The sequence below is a fragment of the Zosterops lateralis genome, assembly GCF_965231275.1.
Source record: "Zosterops lateralis genome assembly, chromosome: 2".
NCBI classification, from domain to species: domain Eukaryota; kingdom Metazoa; phylum Chordata; class Aves; order Passeriformes; family Zosteropidae; genus Zosterops; species Zosterops lateralis.
The window spans coordinates 57,304,331-57,320,950 of record NC_139763.1 but is presented as its reverse complement, the minus strand read 5'-3'; the positions used below and the strand labels follow the sequence as shown (position 1 = coordinate 57,320,950).

At 36.6% G+C, this 16,620-nt stretch overlaps 1 protein-coding gene across 1 annotated transcript in view; it reads right to left on the bottom strand.

Annotated features, from left to right (window-relative positions):
- DIAPH3 (diaphanous related formin 3) overlaps positions 1-16,620 on the bottom strand; it is a 190,751-nt gene that overhangs the window by 111,815 nt on the left and 62,316 nt on the right. Inside the window, exons 17-18 of the mRNA XM_083855235.1 lie at positions 5,514-5,609; positions 4,477-4,571 (exon numbers count right to left, since the gene is read on the bottom strand). Of these exons, the coding sequence (XP_083711361.1) occupies positions 4,477-4,571; positions 5,514-5,609 (191 nt within the window). The remainder of the gene's footprint in view (positions 1-4,476; positions 4,572-5,513; positions 5,610-16,620) is intronic.

Here is a 16,620-nt window from a genome sequence, read left to right as displayed (position 1 = left end):
ATACAATTCCTTAATCTTTACTGAAATTAAAATATTATTGTTTGATGCAGAAATAGTTTTCATATGAAGAAAAACTGCTCATAAAACTTACAAAAAACAAAAAAAGTCAAGTGTTTAGATGAATATTTTCAATATTGAGCATCAGAAACTAACAAAAAAAAGTAACCAAAACTGAAGGAGCAGTTGATATCAATGTGTCTTTTATGGTGTTCAGATAAAGCTTTTGAACAGCTACAGATGAAACACATTTTGAATATCAAACAAGGAATGAGCAGGAGAAAGAATTTTGACTAAGTCCCTGGAAACATTTCAATAATTAGTCAATGTGTTTTTGGATTACAACATGACTTCTGGAGTTTTTACATTTTTAAGCACTAGATTTAATTTCTAACTGAAGTGGGGTGCAAGGAGGGGGATGGAGTCAGACTCTACAATGGAGAAAAAATATATTTTATTTCTTAAGCATAACAAGAGCTGGATTAAGAACAAATTTCCGACTTCAGAAACAGTGATATTAGAACCCAGTGAATACAACAGCTACAGCTAAACAAAAAAAACTGCTGAAAGCAAGAAATTCCTCAAAAGCAGAAGTACCATACTGTCTAAGACAACCCATATGAATGAAGAAAATTAGCCATATGGTTGCAAACGTATGTACGCTTTCTCTCTTCTTAGAATGCCGAAATACACAGAACACATTTTCATAACACGGTCATAATGCATACTTGAAAAGGATTTTGAAGGTAGAAATAGAGACATACAACTGGATACTTAAAGCTATTTAATAACCTAAGTACATATGAAGACAGATAACTTTTTGAAGCAATGAGGCACATTGTTCTACCACTTTCAAAGAAAGATAGGTGTCTGAAGTCCTTTTTCAAGTTTAAACTCAGTCCCTTTTTCAAAGTTATTAGACGGTTGTTTTACCCAGAAACAAGCAACTTGGATGAAACCAAGTTTAATAAACCATTTATTATTTGATAAACATTATTACATCCAGACTTGTACAGTAAATTTGAAGCCTGAGTTCTACTGAATTTTCCACCTGATTTAGGTCTTCAAGTGATTAATCACTTGGCAAAAAAATGCAGTCTATATTCTTGAATGACTTATATGACTGTGTTCATACAGGATATTGTGCACATGATCACCTGCATTCCATTCCACTGACTTTTACACAATTACAGCAGCTGCTAATACCACTGTACTCTTGTAGAATATAATGTCTCACTTTTGGCTCTTCATCTTTTCTTACCCTTTTCTTAAATAAAATTGTTCACTCTCCTCCAAAAGCAAACACAAAAGGGCTCAACCACTGTCAAAACCACTTTGGACCCAATTTTGATGCCAACTATGTAGAGAGGTTACACTGACTTTCAACATACTTTACTGTTAATACCAATTAATAGAGCCACGAGATTATCAGTATAGTATCAAAAAGTTGTATCCTATTATGCTATTAGCCATGCCTACTGCAAAGCTCCAGTGGGGTTAGGGTGTGTTAGATGTTTTAAATATACTGAAAATTAGGCATTCTTCACCCCAAGGCATATACAATTATAATGAAAAGAATAGTCGAAAAAATAAATTAAAAATAATGATATAAAAGAAAAAAAATTATCCATGAAAATAAATTGTCTCTTCTTAGATTACTGCATCTTCACATAGAAGTATGCCACAAATTAACTACCCATTAATGGTTTGATGTTTTTTTTTCCCCAGATTCTAAATGCAAAAATAAGTTTTGCCTTCTTTAAATAACACACAGAGAAATTATCAAAATTACAGTTTTTCATATTTTTCATATATAGTACTTATTTATACAGGTTGCTTCATTTAATTGTTGAGGACCTAATTTTTTTAACAAGCCAAATTTTAACTGTTGAAAAAGAGCGCTAAGATCAAATAGCATCAGAGCAAGCATGGACTATCTGAGACAGAGTTTAAGCTGAACATAACAGCAGAACATATTCCATCTCTCGGTTTTTCATGCCACCATAGAGAATTTCTACTATTATACTGAATAAAATAAAATAAAGATACACATCATGCTGCTCTTGAGCATGAAGAAAACCTTGAAAAAGTGATCTAAGTGCAAATCACACTAAAAAAATTTAGAAGTGTAAACTATGTTCATCTTAATAACCTTAAAATAATAGTTTCAGTGCCAATATTAACTGCATCATTGAACAAAAGAATGAGAATTATACAATGACTATATATATACTGTCACTGGAGATGATGGTTCATGCTTGCTCCTTCAAATATTTAACAGAAACATCTCATTCTTCAATGAAGACGGAGAAGTGAAGTCCAAATAGCTGAAGAGAGATTAAACATCTTTGAAATCCAAGTCACAAGAAGTGAGGGCAAAGCTGGATGCAGAAAGGAAAAGGGCATGCTCAGCCTCCTCAGTAAGATGTTATTTTGACATTCCGATTAGGTGGAAATTTATTTTGCAGGAAAACCATACAAATACAGATTTGTCTTGTTTTGACGCCTGAATACAAGTTCCTATCTGTTGCAACACAAGCCACATCTGAAATTCAGTAAGCCTTAATGTAACAACCCTGATTTTACGACCCTGATACCTGTATTTGTTTTAACTAATCAACATTCCTGTAAAAAGAGTATGTTTCTAAAAAACCAATCTACCTTCACCTTTCTTTCATGTTTTGGTAGGGACTCATACACATGTCTGTAACAAACTTTTAAGAATGCTGAAGAGATAAGCTATCTAAAACCTATACCACATTACTAGTACATAGACAGTAATTATCTATTAGTGATATATACGTTTTGACATTTATGGGCCATAATAGAAATAATTTGAAGTTCATCACTGTATGCCAGAGACCTGTCCAAAACACAGATAATTTTTCTTAAGACAGGGCTTATCAAATTTATCGATGCCCATCAAGATGACTCAAGAATATGGCACATGCCAGGCAAGGACAGACTGAGAGAAGTCCCTTTTTTGAACTCTAGGAAAGCAAGCCTCACGGGCCCTTAATGTGCGCAGATACTCAACTAAATGGTACAAAGAAGGTGCAATTAAGCTCTTCTTCAAGTTGGGCAATAGAAGACCAAGGTCACAAGTTATCACACTAAAGATTCCAGGTAGATAAACAAAGAAACATTTTCTACTACAAGTGTTCAGCAGTGGAAAAGGTGTCCATAAAGCCTCTGGGGTCTCCAGCCTTGGAGGTACTAAAAATTCGATGGAAAAGGCCCTGATCAAACTGCTCTAGTTGACCTGGCTTTGAGCAGAGCATTGGCTCAAATGACTTCAAGACACCCCTTCTAAATTATTTTCCCATGGTTCTAAAATGATTCTTTTGTGTTTATTTCATTAAATTCTTCAGCTTTTCAACCCTTAAGTATCACTGTATGTAGAAGAACTTCCAGGTTCTTTTGGCTCCATATAGAATCATACTGACTTTGTGCTTTAAAAAAATAATGTTGAAAGAGAAGACACTGTCTAAATAAACTCCACGGAAGAGAAGTGGTGAACGCTGCAAATGTCCTAGGGCAAGATATTGGATTGTTACAGCTCTGACAAACAAAAAAAAAAGGCCAAACCAAACAAAAAAACCAGAGATTTGTCCAGATAAGACAGATCTAAAAACAAAGCAAAGAAAAAATTGGTAAATAGGGAAGAAACAAAGCATCATATATACCCAAGAAAAAGCCTCTATTTTAGTGTGGACAATGTGGAAAATTGAGAATATAAATTCAGCTGTGTCATAGTTTAATCTCATCCAAGCCCCAAGCAGCCACTCACTCACTCTCCCCACAGTGTGATCAGGAAGAGATCAGAAGAGTAAAAGCCAGAAAATACACATGATGAGATAAAACCATGCACACAAGCAAACCAAGGAATTCACTCACTGGTTCCCATGGGCTGGGAGGTATTTTCTGCCATCTTCAGGAGAGCAGGGCCCCATCACATGTAATAGTGATTTGAAAAGACAAACACCACCACTTCATCTCCCTTCCTTCTTCTGCCCCCCACTTTACACACTTAGCATGATGCCATGTGGTCTGGAATGTCCCTTTGGTCAGTTTGGGTCACCTGTCTTGGCTGTGTCCCCTCCCAATCTCCCATACACACCCAGCCCTCTTGCCAGCCTGGCAGTATGAACAGCAGAAAAGGCCTTGGCTCTGTGCAAGCCCTGCTGAGCAATAACCAAAACATCTCTGTATTATCAACTGCAGTGTTCAGCACAAATGCAAACATAACCCCATACCAGCCACTGCAAAGGAAGTTAACTCAATCCCAGCCAAAAACAACACAAGCTGCTTTCATAAAAATATTAGTATTACAAATTTTTCTAAAAATCTACCATTTACAGGAAAAGAGCTCTTAATTATTTGCCAAAAGTTTACATCAAGAGGTATTTTAGCCACGGGTTTCTATTTACTGAGAAGTTTCTCTTGAAATACTGGGATTTTAAGTGCCATTTTTGTTACCTGAATCATGGACTCTGAGAGCTGTGTTTCATCTACTTCCAATATCATCATTTTGATCTCTTCATAAGGCACTCGGAAAGATCCAAGGAAAATTGCTGAAACAAAGATTCCACAAATAATGAAGAAAGCAAGACAACAACTATCTTGCTTTTACTTAAATAACAGCAGCAAAACAGGTCATAGCATCTCCAGATTAACAAAAACTATGCCAAGTAATATAGGTAAGAGATAACAATTTTTAAGGTATTTTTAAGTACTGTTCTCTTTCAATTCCAGCCTTCTCCATATCCATTTGTTATACACAACATTCAGCTTCACAGAAAACTTCCATAAGCAGTCAGAGACAAGTCTACTCTGCAAAAGAATCACTGCTGTTAGAGTATTTTGTGCTGAGGTAACAATTATAATTCTTTGAATAGTCTTGTCAGAGCCTTCTCTTAAAGAAGCACCATGACAAAACAAAACCAGAGAAACAAAACAAAATGTTCTTATAGGCACTCTTTATTTAGTCACCATAATATAATAGTCACCATATATTGCTTATATAATCTCTGCTGGCATTTAGGAACCTCTTCTTCTAGAACTCCTCTCTATCAAAACTTTATTTTCTTTGTTTGCATATTATTTCTTAATACCGAGCATTGCCTAGTTTCTAAAAAGTTCATGAGATGGGCAGAAGTGCTGCAGACATTTTCATCCTTTTGTTGACATAGGGTGGAGACATGCAGGGGAAGAGGGGCATCCAGTATTCCTTGATGAATTAATTGAAAATACAGATGGATTAGATACATAGCTGTATGCTTGCAATTCAATATATACAGTCTTGAACAATGAATATTCTTTAACTGCTTTTGGCATCTTTTTAAGTGTTTCAGTTGTGTCAACTCACATGTTTGGGTGTAAAAACACTATGCACATATTTAAATACATTTTAAACAAGAAGTGGTTACCAAGTAATCACACAAGAGAGAAAGGCATTCTTATGGAATATTTATACTCTGAGGAAAAAACAAAAAAACTCAACAGAATCTACTCACATAAATTCTGTGCAATCTTCGGATCTAAAACTTTTAATTCTTTGATTCGTTTCTTAATGGATTTCTTTTCTTCAAAATCCTCCTCCTCTCTTTTTACTGCCCAAGTAAACACAAATACAATCATGGTTAATTCTTAATGTTTAGAGGAAACATTCATGAATTTTGAAAGCGTATTTGCTATCAAGCATAGCCAATTCACAGAGAAAAGATCATAAAACAGACAGACATAAAATTGAGAGGTTTTGCACGTATTGCTTGTATTCCAAAACTTTTACTCTTCAGTCAAATTTGTCAGCTTGTTAGCCTTCTAGATTTTTTTTTTTTTTTTAATATATAGGACCTGAATAAACATGGTAATGTTAATTGCACAAATTCAGTCATATTCAAAATACCATGCAACATGCTCCGGTTACCCTGGCCAGCCTAGGATTACGAATTGAATTTTAACAACAACAAATCTTAAAAAACATGGCAATGTGTCTCAACACTAAGACATCCATCTATTTTTATGTTTGCTTTTGTCTAACTATGTGCAACAAAACCATCAAAGATCACCAGCATATTAAAAAATTAACATTAACTTAGAATATAGATGAGTAGTTATATACCTATATATCATATAGGTATATACATAGATCTATTTTCCTTCCCCCCTCAAAAAGATCTATTTTTAAATATATGATGTAATCACATTATTACAAATACCACAAAGACAAAGTGATTGTATAAACATATATTAACATTGCTGGAGATTTTGGCTCTTTCTTTCTTTTAATAATTCATACAAATAGGATCTCTCAAATACATTGTGTAAGCTGAATTTATTTCTAATTAGTCACACATTGTCATAAGAATTTCACTTAAAATAACAACACAGGCTTGAAAAAGTATTAGTAGGAATTATTATGCAAACAAACATGAAAGCGAAAACCACACAAATCTTTCCTTAAATATGATCTGGTATTGTATTATTTTACAATAGTACATAACACAAAATACTTTTTTTTTTAACTTCCTTCTTCTTCCCCCCAGGACAAATCTTCACTGTCAAATGCTATTTACCAAATATACTACTGTTTATCTAATTCTGTATACTATTTCTCAAATGAAAGTTATACATGCTTCAAATGTTTGAGAGTAGAAAATATGCTACAAGAATATAATGAACTACTAACTTCTGAAGGAGAGAGGTATAGAGAAGAAGCCCTGTCAAGGAGACATAGGATTAAAATTTCTAGCTCAAGGATGATCCTTGACAAAACTAGACATAAGCATGAATTATCAAGAGGATTTCCCTAAGCTGAAATTAATTCCGAAAATGCTAAGAGAGATATTTAAGAGCTACATCATTCTTTTAAAATGCTTTTCAAAGCACAATAAATTTTGCCAAGGATCGGTACACAGACTAAATGACCTCTTGAGGTCTTTGAACTTTGCTGTCTAGGATATAAAGAGATACAGAGTTCAAGACCTCACACAGGGATTGAAGGAACCAGATTCAAGTCCCTTTTGAGTAGGTGGAGACACAAATTCGAATCATGTCCTAAATAGCTTTTGATACTCTACACCAGCTAGGCAGCACAACACTCCTGAGAACATGCCACAACAGTGCAGAAAAGAACCTGTATTCTGCAAAAATGAAATAATTAAGGTAAGACATAAAGCAGTTCTTAGAAGAAGGACTGATAACTAGGGTCCTGAATATGGGTTACAGAGCCTCCTCTTTTGTCTGTTCCTAGTCTACCCACAAAATTCACTTGGCCTTAAATTTCTTTTAGCACAGATTTAACAGAATGGTTAGCACTCTCCTGTACCAGGAAAAAAGACACACCCTGCTTACTACACGTGTGAAAGCAAAAGTAGGTTTTCACCACCAGTGTGTGAACCCTATAGCCCAGGTTCCAAAGGAATAGAATGACATTAAAGCTACTGGGTAAAAAGGCCACCACTAAAGGTTCACTTTTTTTTGATTATGCCTGAAGAAGAGCCCTTGCTGAACCCAGAAGGGTATGTCAAGGAGCTGCAGATCCCAGAATCACATGATTGTTTTCTCCTGTAGTTACACACTTTAACAGATCTCTCAAATTTCTTAACTTCTTCAACTATACACTGAAAACAGTGACTTAAAAATGTGACTTTTGAGTTGCCTCAAAGTCTTATCAACTCTGGAATTGCAGATTCTCCTAGAAGACCTGTACATCCCTGTAGCACAGATTCCAAGTAATTTTCATGCCTTAATGAAAATACAGTAAAATGCTTTACAGATACCTTGGAACTTTATGAGAAACAAAATAACTTCCTTTGTAGTCACAATAAAAAGAAGTTAAATTATCTAAATTTACTAATTTGCTTAAATGTGCCCTGACAGCCTCAAACTGGATGCTAATAGGGCAGAAATAAAATAAAAATTTAAAAAAAAAAAAAAAAAAAAAAAAAAAAAAAAAAAAAAAAAAAAAAAAAAAAGCACTAGAAAGCAACCTTTATTCATTAGGAGTCTTATAACTGATATAATACAGATACATAAACATGCAAAAAGAATTAACAGTTAAACATGCACTACTTAATTCCCTACTTCCAAATCAAGAAACAATGCTGCAAATGAACTGGCTAATAGTCTCAGGAATTTTCACCCAGGACGGGGTTATACACAATGTTACAGCACTATTTAAGGCATCCCAACACTAAGGAAAAACATATAGAACATATCTACTCTAGGAAACTCATGCAGGAATTGTATGTAGAGTTCTACAATTATGCAACAAACTAAATTACTGCAAACTTACATGATACTTCTTCAGCAGAATTCAGGTCACGTCCTTATGTGGCAGCAATAAGAAGCAGAGGACATGTATTACTTTTCTTGCTGGTTTGAAATGTTGCACTTCCCCCTGAAAACTCTGATACCTTCTACTGCCTCTAGAAATTTTTACCTCCTTTGCTTATGTCCTGGTTTCGGACAAGGACACAGGTCATGTAGAGCCATGTGACATGGCCAAGACACTGTGCTATTCAATCCCATCTCACCTCATGGCCAGGGAGGAGAGAGATGAGCCTCTCTCTTGCTTCCTGGAAAAGAGGGGGAAGAAGGAGGCATTCCTTTTCCAGGGAGCCAAGTGACAAATAGAGTGGTGGGGTAACACTGGTCCTGACCAGATGATTTGTCTACCATTTTTTTCATTGTCTTGGGCTTGGGGGAAAAACATGGGGGCGGATACTCTGTCCCCATTTTGGTCACTGTCCCAGTCAGTGAGCAATTACCTGCATATCACTCTCTTTTTGTAAACTTTTGTAATTAATATTGTTGTTGTTACTGTTCTTATCTCATTGCTGTTTCCAGCAAATTGCTTTTATCTCAAACCATGATCTTTGCCTTTTTTATCTCCCACTAAAGGTGGGAAGGGGGCACTAAATGAGGGAGTGCCGCTCCTAAACCATGACAGGTGGGAAAAAAAAAGCACCCCCAAAATCCCAAGAAACATAACCATTCTCTATTTCTAACAAGAAAAAAGGGGGGAAAAATCCCCCAACAGAAGGGAATGAATAAAAATATCTGAACAGGTGAAGTAAGAATCTAAACTAAAAGGAAATCGAGGAAAATAAGCAGTTAAATTGTCATTTGTGGAGAGCACTGGAATAGAGGGGGGAAAGTATACAGAAGAAAGAAAATGAGAACATCTGCTTACAGTAGAAAAAAAGAAAGCGGCCTAGTAGGAGTGGGCAGCTGCTGCAAAAAGGATGTGACAATTTGAAGGAAATAGATGTGAGATGCTACCATACTAATGAGAGAAGAAACCAGGGGATCGCAAAATATCCAGACAGTTTTCTCAGCTCCAGAAGTTTGATCTTACTAAAACATTAACTTTTTCAAAATTACTTTTTTTTTCCCCGCTATTATGCAACAAAAAAAATCACACACCCTTTAAAGTTCTGTCTATATGCTAAATCTATCCCACAGCAGTACACCCACATGGCCCTAGCATCTGAGCTATGTTTTGTCAGTAGTACCTCATCTGATGCTCCTGCTCTGCCCTCTCCAGCTGAGAAACAAAGTGCTAGAGAACTTCGAAACACACATAATGCACCTCCCACCCTTCACAGTTCCTCTGATCTTCACACCCCACATCCTTATTATCAAGACTTTAAAATTAACAACTGTGGTTGCCAACATAGACACACACAAATACCTCAAAGGAGTATTAGATACTGGACAGATTGCTTTTACTGTCTCCTTCAAATTCAGATCCATATACACATTCAAATGTAGTCAACTACCTCCATCTGTGGCAATGACCTGATTGAAATCAGGGTCCTGAAAAGAGTGGTGACAGGATTGTACAAATCCTACAGTTGGAACCCTGCAGAACAGCACTTCATAAAATTGTAAACTGGATTCTATGGAGCTACTCTGTAAAACTAAAACAATTACATTCTTGGTAGGTGCCACTGAAATAATCTACATTCATGAATTGCAATACACATTTCTATTTCTGCCACAGGTCTTGATATAATCTGCTACCCACAATCTTTGTAAGAAAAATCATGTCTGTGCAACTGTATGGTAAAGAAAAAAAAAATCTTCTAATATACATCATCCTAGTGGAAAAAGCCAAAATAAAATACCCTTGAAATACAAGCTTCAAAAGGAATATAACTGAGCATTTATTTTTAAAAGTCTGAATTCCTATTTCACATGAAACTTGAAAACTACATTACACTGAATACTCAGTGGAGTTATTTCGTCACTAAAGTAGAGTTATTTTGTCACATAGTAACACAGTGTACAGAAGATTACACTTCCGGTAGCCTCTCAGCTAAGACAACAGTCATCTTACATTCACTCTTCACTGGAAAATGAGAGAACAAGCCTAGGGTCATGGACTACAAGGATGTACCCATACCAAGTGTCATTATGAAAGTAGATGCCTACTTCATCTGTATAGAACTCTAATTCTTAAAAGTTAATGATATCTTGTGTCCCATATAGCAGGGTATTCAAGTGGAAAACCTGCAGTCCTCATCTCCTAAAAGTTATCTGGAATCAAAGGAAAAGATCTTTAGTAGAAAATGAGGTTATAACTAAATAACAAATCCTGCAGAACTTCTTAGTTATTTGAAGCTAAAATGTGGAGTACCCTGTTAGCAACCACTACTGAGGTTAGAAATGACGTCTAGAGCTCATTTGGTCTAGTCCCCTTACTCACACAGGGCTATCTACAGCCACGTGCCCAGGACTGTATTCAGGCATCTTTTGAATATCCCTAAGGCTGGAGGGAAGAGTCCAAAACCTCCATAGGTGCCAGTGCTCAGTCTCCCTCAAAGTAATAAAAAAGTGGCTTGTGATGTTCAGGAGGAACCATGTGTTTCAGTTCGTGCCCACTGCCTCTTGTCCTGTCACTGGGCACGACTGAGAAGTGTCTGGCTCAAGCCTCCTTGCACTCTCCCGTAAACTGGGAGGACCCGCCTGAGCCTCCCATTCTCCATGTTAAACATTCATGGCTCTCTCAGTCTTCCCACACTGAAGGGAGGCCTCAGTCCCTTCACTATCTTCCCGACCCCTAGTCAGACTTTTCCCGGTATGTCCACATCTCTCTTTCACTGGGGAGCATCGAGCGGGACACAGTATTCCAGGTGTGCCACATCAGTGTTGAAATCAAAGGCCAGACAAGGAATATGTGTCTTTTGAGCAACAGGACAGAAACTTTTGGATTGTTTTAACAGCTGCATGACTACTGTCCTGTAATATGACATAAAAAACCACAAACCTTTAGTCTCAAAAGAAAATAATAATAATAATAATAATAATAATAAAATATATATATATACCACCACCAAGCCTATTACCTAGACCATGACACTACACAGGTGCCATCAGCTCCACTTGCATATTTCATATTGAGTTGCTCACCCACACAGTTATATGGGACAATCTACTTTAAAATACAGAAGAAATTGCGCACTAGATCTAGGTTGTTTTACAACAGCACTGAAAACACCTTATTTTTTTTTTATGAAAACAAGGATAAAATAAGGTTACCAGGCAAAGCCCACAGAACTAGGAAGGACGCCTGAACACTGAAAGACTGGGAAGCTGATAAATATTCTGCTTTCCAAACTAAGCAACCTAAGGTTGTATCAACACAATTGTGAGCATCAGGGACTGCTCCTCACTTAAAGGTCTGTTTTAAATGATAGTTTCTAGATTATAAATCAAGAACATTAAATGTTCACATTTTTTAACAGTAGCTGACAAAATTCTGAAGAAAAAAAAACCAACCCTGAAGTTATATTTGTTAAGAAGTAACTAAAATGCTCACAGAAATATGGCATACAAAATCAGAATAATCATTCTCTTAGTTACAGTCTGAACACCTGCTGGGCTCCCCACTAGAACTGAACGTTTTAACCAAGACTGATTCAACTCTTGGAAAGATCTGAAACTTCATTAATTCTTGTCTGAAAGGAAAGATAAAAGGGGCGGCTGAAACGAGTTTTCTGCTACAATGGAGTTCGCTGGACAGGGAAAAGCTAAAAATACTACTGTTCCCAGCAGAACAGAGTCTAGTGCCAGTAGACACGTAATTCTGTAGTTTCCAGATCTCCCCATTCTAAGATATATTCCTACCACCAAGACTTAGATATTTGGCCCTCACAAAGCTGATCCATCACTTGTCAAAAGCATCAAAAGCTGAGTAACAGATTTAAGTGCACTTGTACCCAAAAGGAGCACAGTTGATTCAAGAAACACCATGACATTATTGATTGTAAATTGGAATGGCCACTGTTCCTCTTCACTATTTGGTGTTCAACAGTTGCCTTTCACATGTTGTGGAATTTCAGAGCAAAGTCTTTTCAATTAATAATCCTAGACAGATTGTACTTCCACACATTTGTGTAATTGCCTTATAAACCTAATAAATTTTAAACTTTAAGTTTTTCAGCAAGGAATTTCAATTATTCATTGTGCATTGCACAAAGAAATACTTCATTTTTATAATCTTGATCAGTTTTGCTGTACCTCTACTATACTTCTTAGTAGTAAGAAAAAAGGAAACCACAAAAACTATGCAGGATTTGGGCACAGCTTAAACTTTTACAATTATACTTCTACTTATTATTTTGTTTTCCTTTCCTAACAGTTCCCAAAACCCTATTTTGCCAGTATATCAGTAATTTATTAAATTGTTAACTAATTCTGCCATTTATCATTGATTATCTACAATATGTACACCACTGGTATCAACTTTGGCAATTGTAGATATTTAAGCCTTTTTTTAAAACTGTCATCACATTTGTCACCTTGTTTCCTTTCCTCTGATGTTGGCATAAGTTCAAGTAATAGTTTACACAGCACAGTTCACAGCTCAGCCGTTTCATCCTTCAGTTCTCTTAGAAGTCCAGGGTGAATACCAGCTGGTCTTAGCAATCTGTTACTGTCCACTTTATTGATCGATTCTAAAACTCACTCTACTGACCATGGGAGTTAAGTTTCTTGATCTAGCACAGTGTTACCCCAAAGTCCAGCTTGGAGGTAAGTTCATTATTGGTCAAATAGAAATAATTCAGAGCTTTGGCATTTGGAAGCAGGAAAATAGGTGCGTTACTTTTTTTTTTTTTCCTTTGGAAGGCAGATATGATGCACTAAATCATACTTTTGTATAGCATTTTTATTACATCTTTATGCATGCTTGAATTCAATAGTATGAAAATTTTTATTACACCTTACCTCTAAATCACAAAGCAGTTACAATCAGAAACCTACCAAAGTCCTCAGAATTAAAATACAAGCATATACTCCTAAGTGAAACCTGCATGAAAAAGAGACACTCAGACATGGCTTCTGCTACCTATAGATTTTATGTAACATCTGTTAAATACACTTAATATGCTGCAGTCTCTGTATTTCCTTAACTATGCTCTGGGTTTTTTAACTGAGTCTACTAGTTAGGTCTTTTTAAACTTGTAATGAAGAATTCGTAACTTTGTTTAATATCAAAACTCTTTAAACTTCACTAAATAGCTTCTAGAAGCTGGAGACTTGGCTTATTTCTAGACCAAAGTCCAACAAACTAATTTTAATTCCTGTTATTGTGCAAGTTTTGAAAAGGTTGGTAGTTACTATTTATTCACAAGAATAAGTAGAAGTATCTTTTTCAATTTTATATCTTAATTTACTACACTGGCAAAATTGCTTCATTATAATCTTAACTTTCAATTTAATACAGATGCTTCCAGCCCTTGAATTTTAAAGACTAGAAGTCTTTGAACATCTAGTAATTCAAGTTTTTTCACCTTTGCAGAAGGACTTGGGGTTGCTGGTGGATGAATGACTGGACATCACCTGGCAACGTGCAATTGTGGCCCAGAAATCCATTTGCATCCTGGGCTGCATCAAAAGGAGTGTAGCCAAGAGTTGAAAGGAGGTGATTCTGTCCCTCTACTCCACTCTGGTGAAACCCCATCTGGAGTGCTGCATTGAGCTCTGGGGTCCCCAGCACAGGAAGGACATGAACCTCCTGGACCAGGTCCAGAGGAAGGCCACAAAAACAATCAGAGAGCTGCAGCACTTCTCTGAAGAGAGGGTGAGAGAGCTGGGATTGTTTATTTTGGAGAAGAGAAGCCTCCAGGGAGACCTTGCAGCTTTTGAATATTTAAAGGAGACTTAGAGAAATTAGTGTCTATTGTGACAGGACAAGGGCTTTAGCCTAAAAAGGGTTGATTTAGACTAGATACATAAGTGAAATTTTTTACAGTGAGGACGAGGAAACACTGGAACAGGTTGTCTGGAGAAGTGGATACTTCAGTCCTGGAAACATTCTTGTCAGGCCAGATGTGGCGCTGAGAAATTTCATTTCAGTGAAGATGTCCCTGCCCATTGCAGATGAGTTTGACTAGATGGCCTTTAAAGGTCCCTTCCCATCCCAACTATTCTACAATTCCAAAAGTTACAGTATGAAAACATAGCTGAGCACTTCAGGAAATATACAGGCATCCATTCCTTACCCTACACACTCTGCTTTCCTCTTGCTTGCATATTTGTGGAATTTATGAAAAGGGCAACATAATAATCAATGTACTTTAAAAACTTCAACTGAGAAAAATGACCAAAAATTAACAGGGCAGGGAATAGTTTGCTATCAAAGTAGCAAGTTTAATAAGCTTATGGAGTAATCAAAGGAGCAAAGTGGGGCAGACCATGTAACCAGAAGCAGGGCAAAAGACATCAGTCAGACCTCATCTCTTCAGCATCAATGGACTGACATGTTCTGTTGCTCAAAGAGCACCGTCCTGTGATCCCAGCTGAGCAGAAGCTTGCAATGCATCTGAAAGAAGCTGTTCACCATTTTCTTATTTTTATCTGTATAGTGAATTCCAGAAGCTAGTTTTCAGTTGTGCCACTTCCCTGCACAGCCATATAAACACTATCAAACAAGAAAGAGAACTGGACTCCCCTCATCTAGCAGCACCAGATTTGCCTGCCACTGAAATATGGCACAGAACAAATTCATGAAATTTGCTATCAGGTAAGTTATAAAAAAATTTACACATTTTCAATTAACTGTTTGTTTTTAAGGGTCATTTCTCTCAGTGAAATCAGTTACACTGTAACTGATAGGAGAAACATTTTTCATAATTGATTTGATCTTTACTGTAAGATTTAAAGTTAACAAGTACCATCTGAATATACACATGGGTTGAAGCTACATTTCTGACAGAGAAATTATTCCACCAAGATCTCATCTCCTTCCTTTAAACTATGGAGTTCATTTCACTTGTGTGAAACAGTGTTGTATGTAGTATAGTCTCACCAGCACCCAGCTCTCAAAATCAGTTTTAGTAAATATTCTTATCGATGAACAATACCTCAATTCACAAGAAACACAATTTTTATTAGTTATTATGTAGAAGCAATTTCATTGCAGAACGCATATTGCACTATACAGTAATTCATCTCTACTTTTGCTGAACAGTTTTATAAAGGATACTCTATGTGTTCTGATGTTATTTTTAATTCTTTAATTAACCTCTGATATTAACTTAAAACAATTCAAAATATTTCCAGGAGGGAAACACTGGATCAGGCTTTCAACCTAATTCTATGAGTGACTATACAAAAAAATCCCCAACACATGGAAGTAGAATAGATGGGGTAGTGCAAAGGCAGTAATGAATGATCTGACATAACAGAGACAAAAAAAACTTTCTAAGCTACCACTGTCACCTCATAGCACTGTCAGTGCCTCACAAACCACAAAGGCAGGGGTAGTACCAACCTGACAAAGGACTGATCATTAACCTGTGACAAGAAACAGCAGTACATGGGACTCCAAACTGAAAGGGCAAATGGACAAGAATAGCAAACCAAGATTACCAGGGAGGAGCTGGTGTATCCTGACTGAAACTGAATGAAGAGCCACAGTCAGCAGTGGACTGCCAAACCACAAAGGCAGCAGGATACCAGGGGTGTCAGAGATAATAAAGAGCATTTTCACACTTGCCCCTAAAGTACCTCAAAGCACCTGAAGCATGTCTGGAGATCAGGACGAGACACCTCTACCAACTCAAGGCATGAATTACTGGTATATAGCCAGCTAATGTGACTAGATCTCCAGGGTGATGGCATTAGCTGAATAGCAGCACGAAAGTAACAGCGGCCTTGCAGGTCAGATGCCTGGGTTCAGAGTGAGACTGCTTACCCCTTACAATCCCTGGGAGCTGGAAAATCTAGGAGGCAAGCCAAAAAACGACATATCACTGTGGATTTCACACTGCAACATGCAATCCACCCTCATCCTCATGCACCTCTGCTAAACTTGCTGCTTACAAATGTTTACCTTATGTAGTGTATGAGAGCAGGAGAGAGAATATAAAGGAATGCAAATCTATCCCTTACTTTTAATTTTTTGCAACAATAATGGCAACTACTGTGTCATCTAATAAATGTAAAATAGGAACTCATGGTCCAAAGTTTAGATCACTCCTAAAACAAAGCACAGCAGATATATTTTTCATAATTTTGTTAGGTCTATCTTCAAAATATTGAGGTCTTTTTCTTAAAGAGGCATTCCCAAAGTAAGTATGCTCAATCTCTCTGAACTACTTGTCTGGA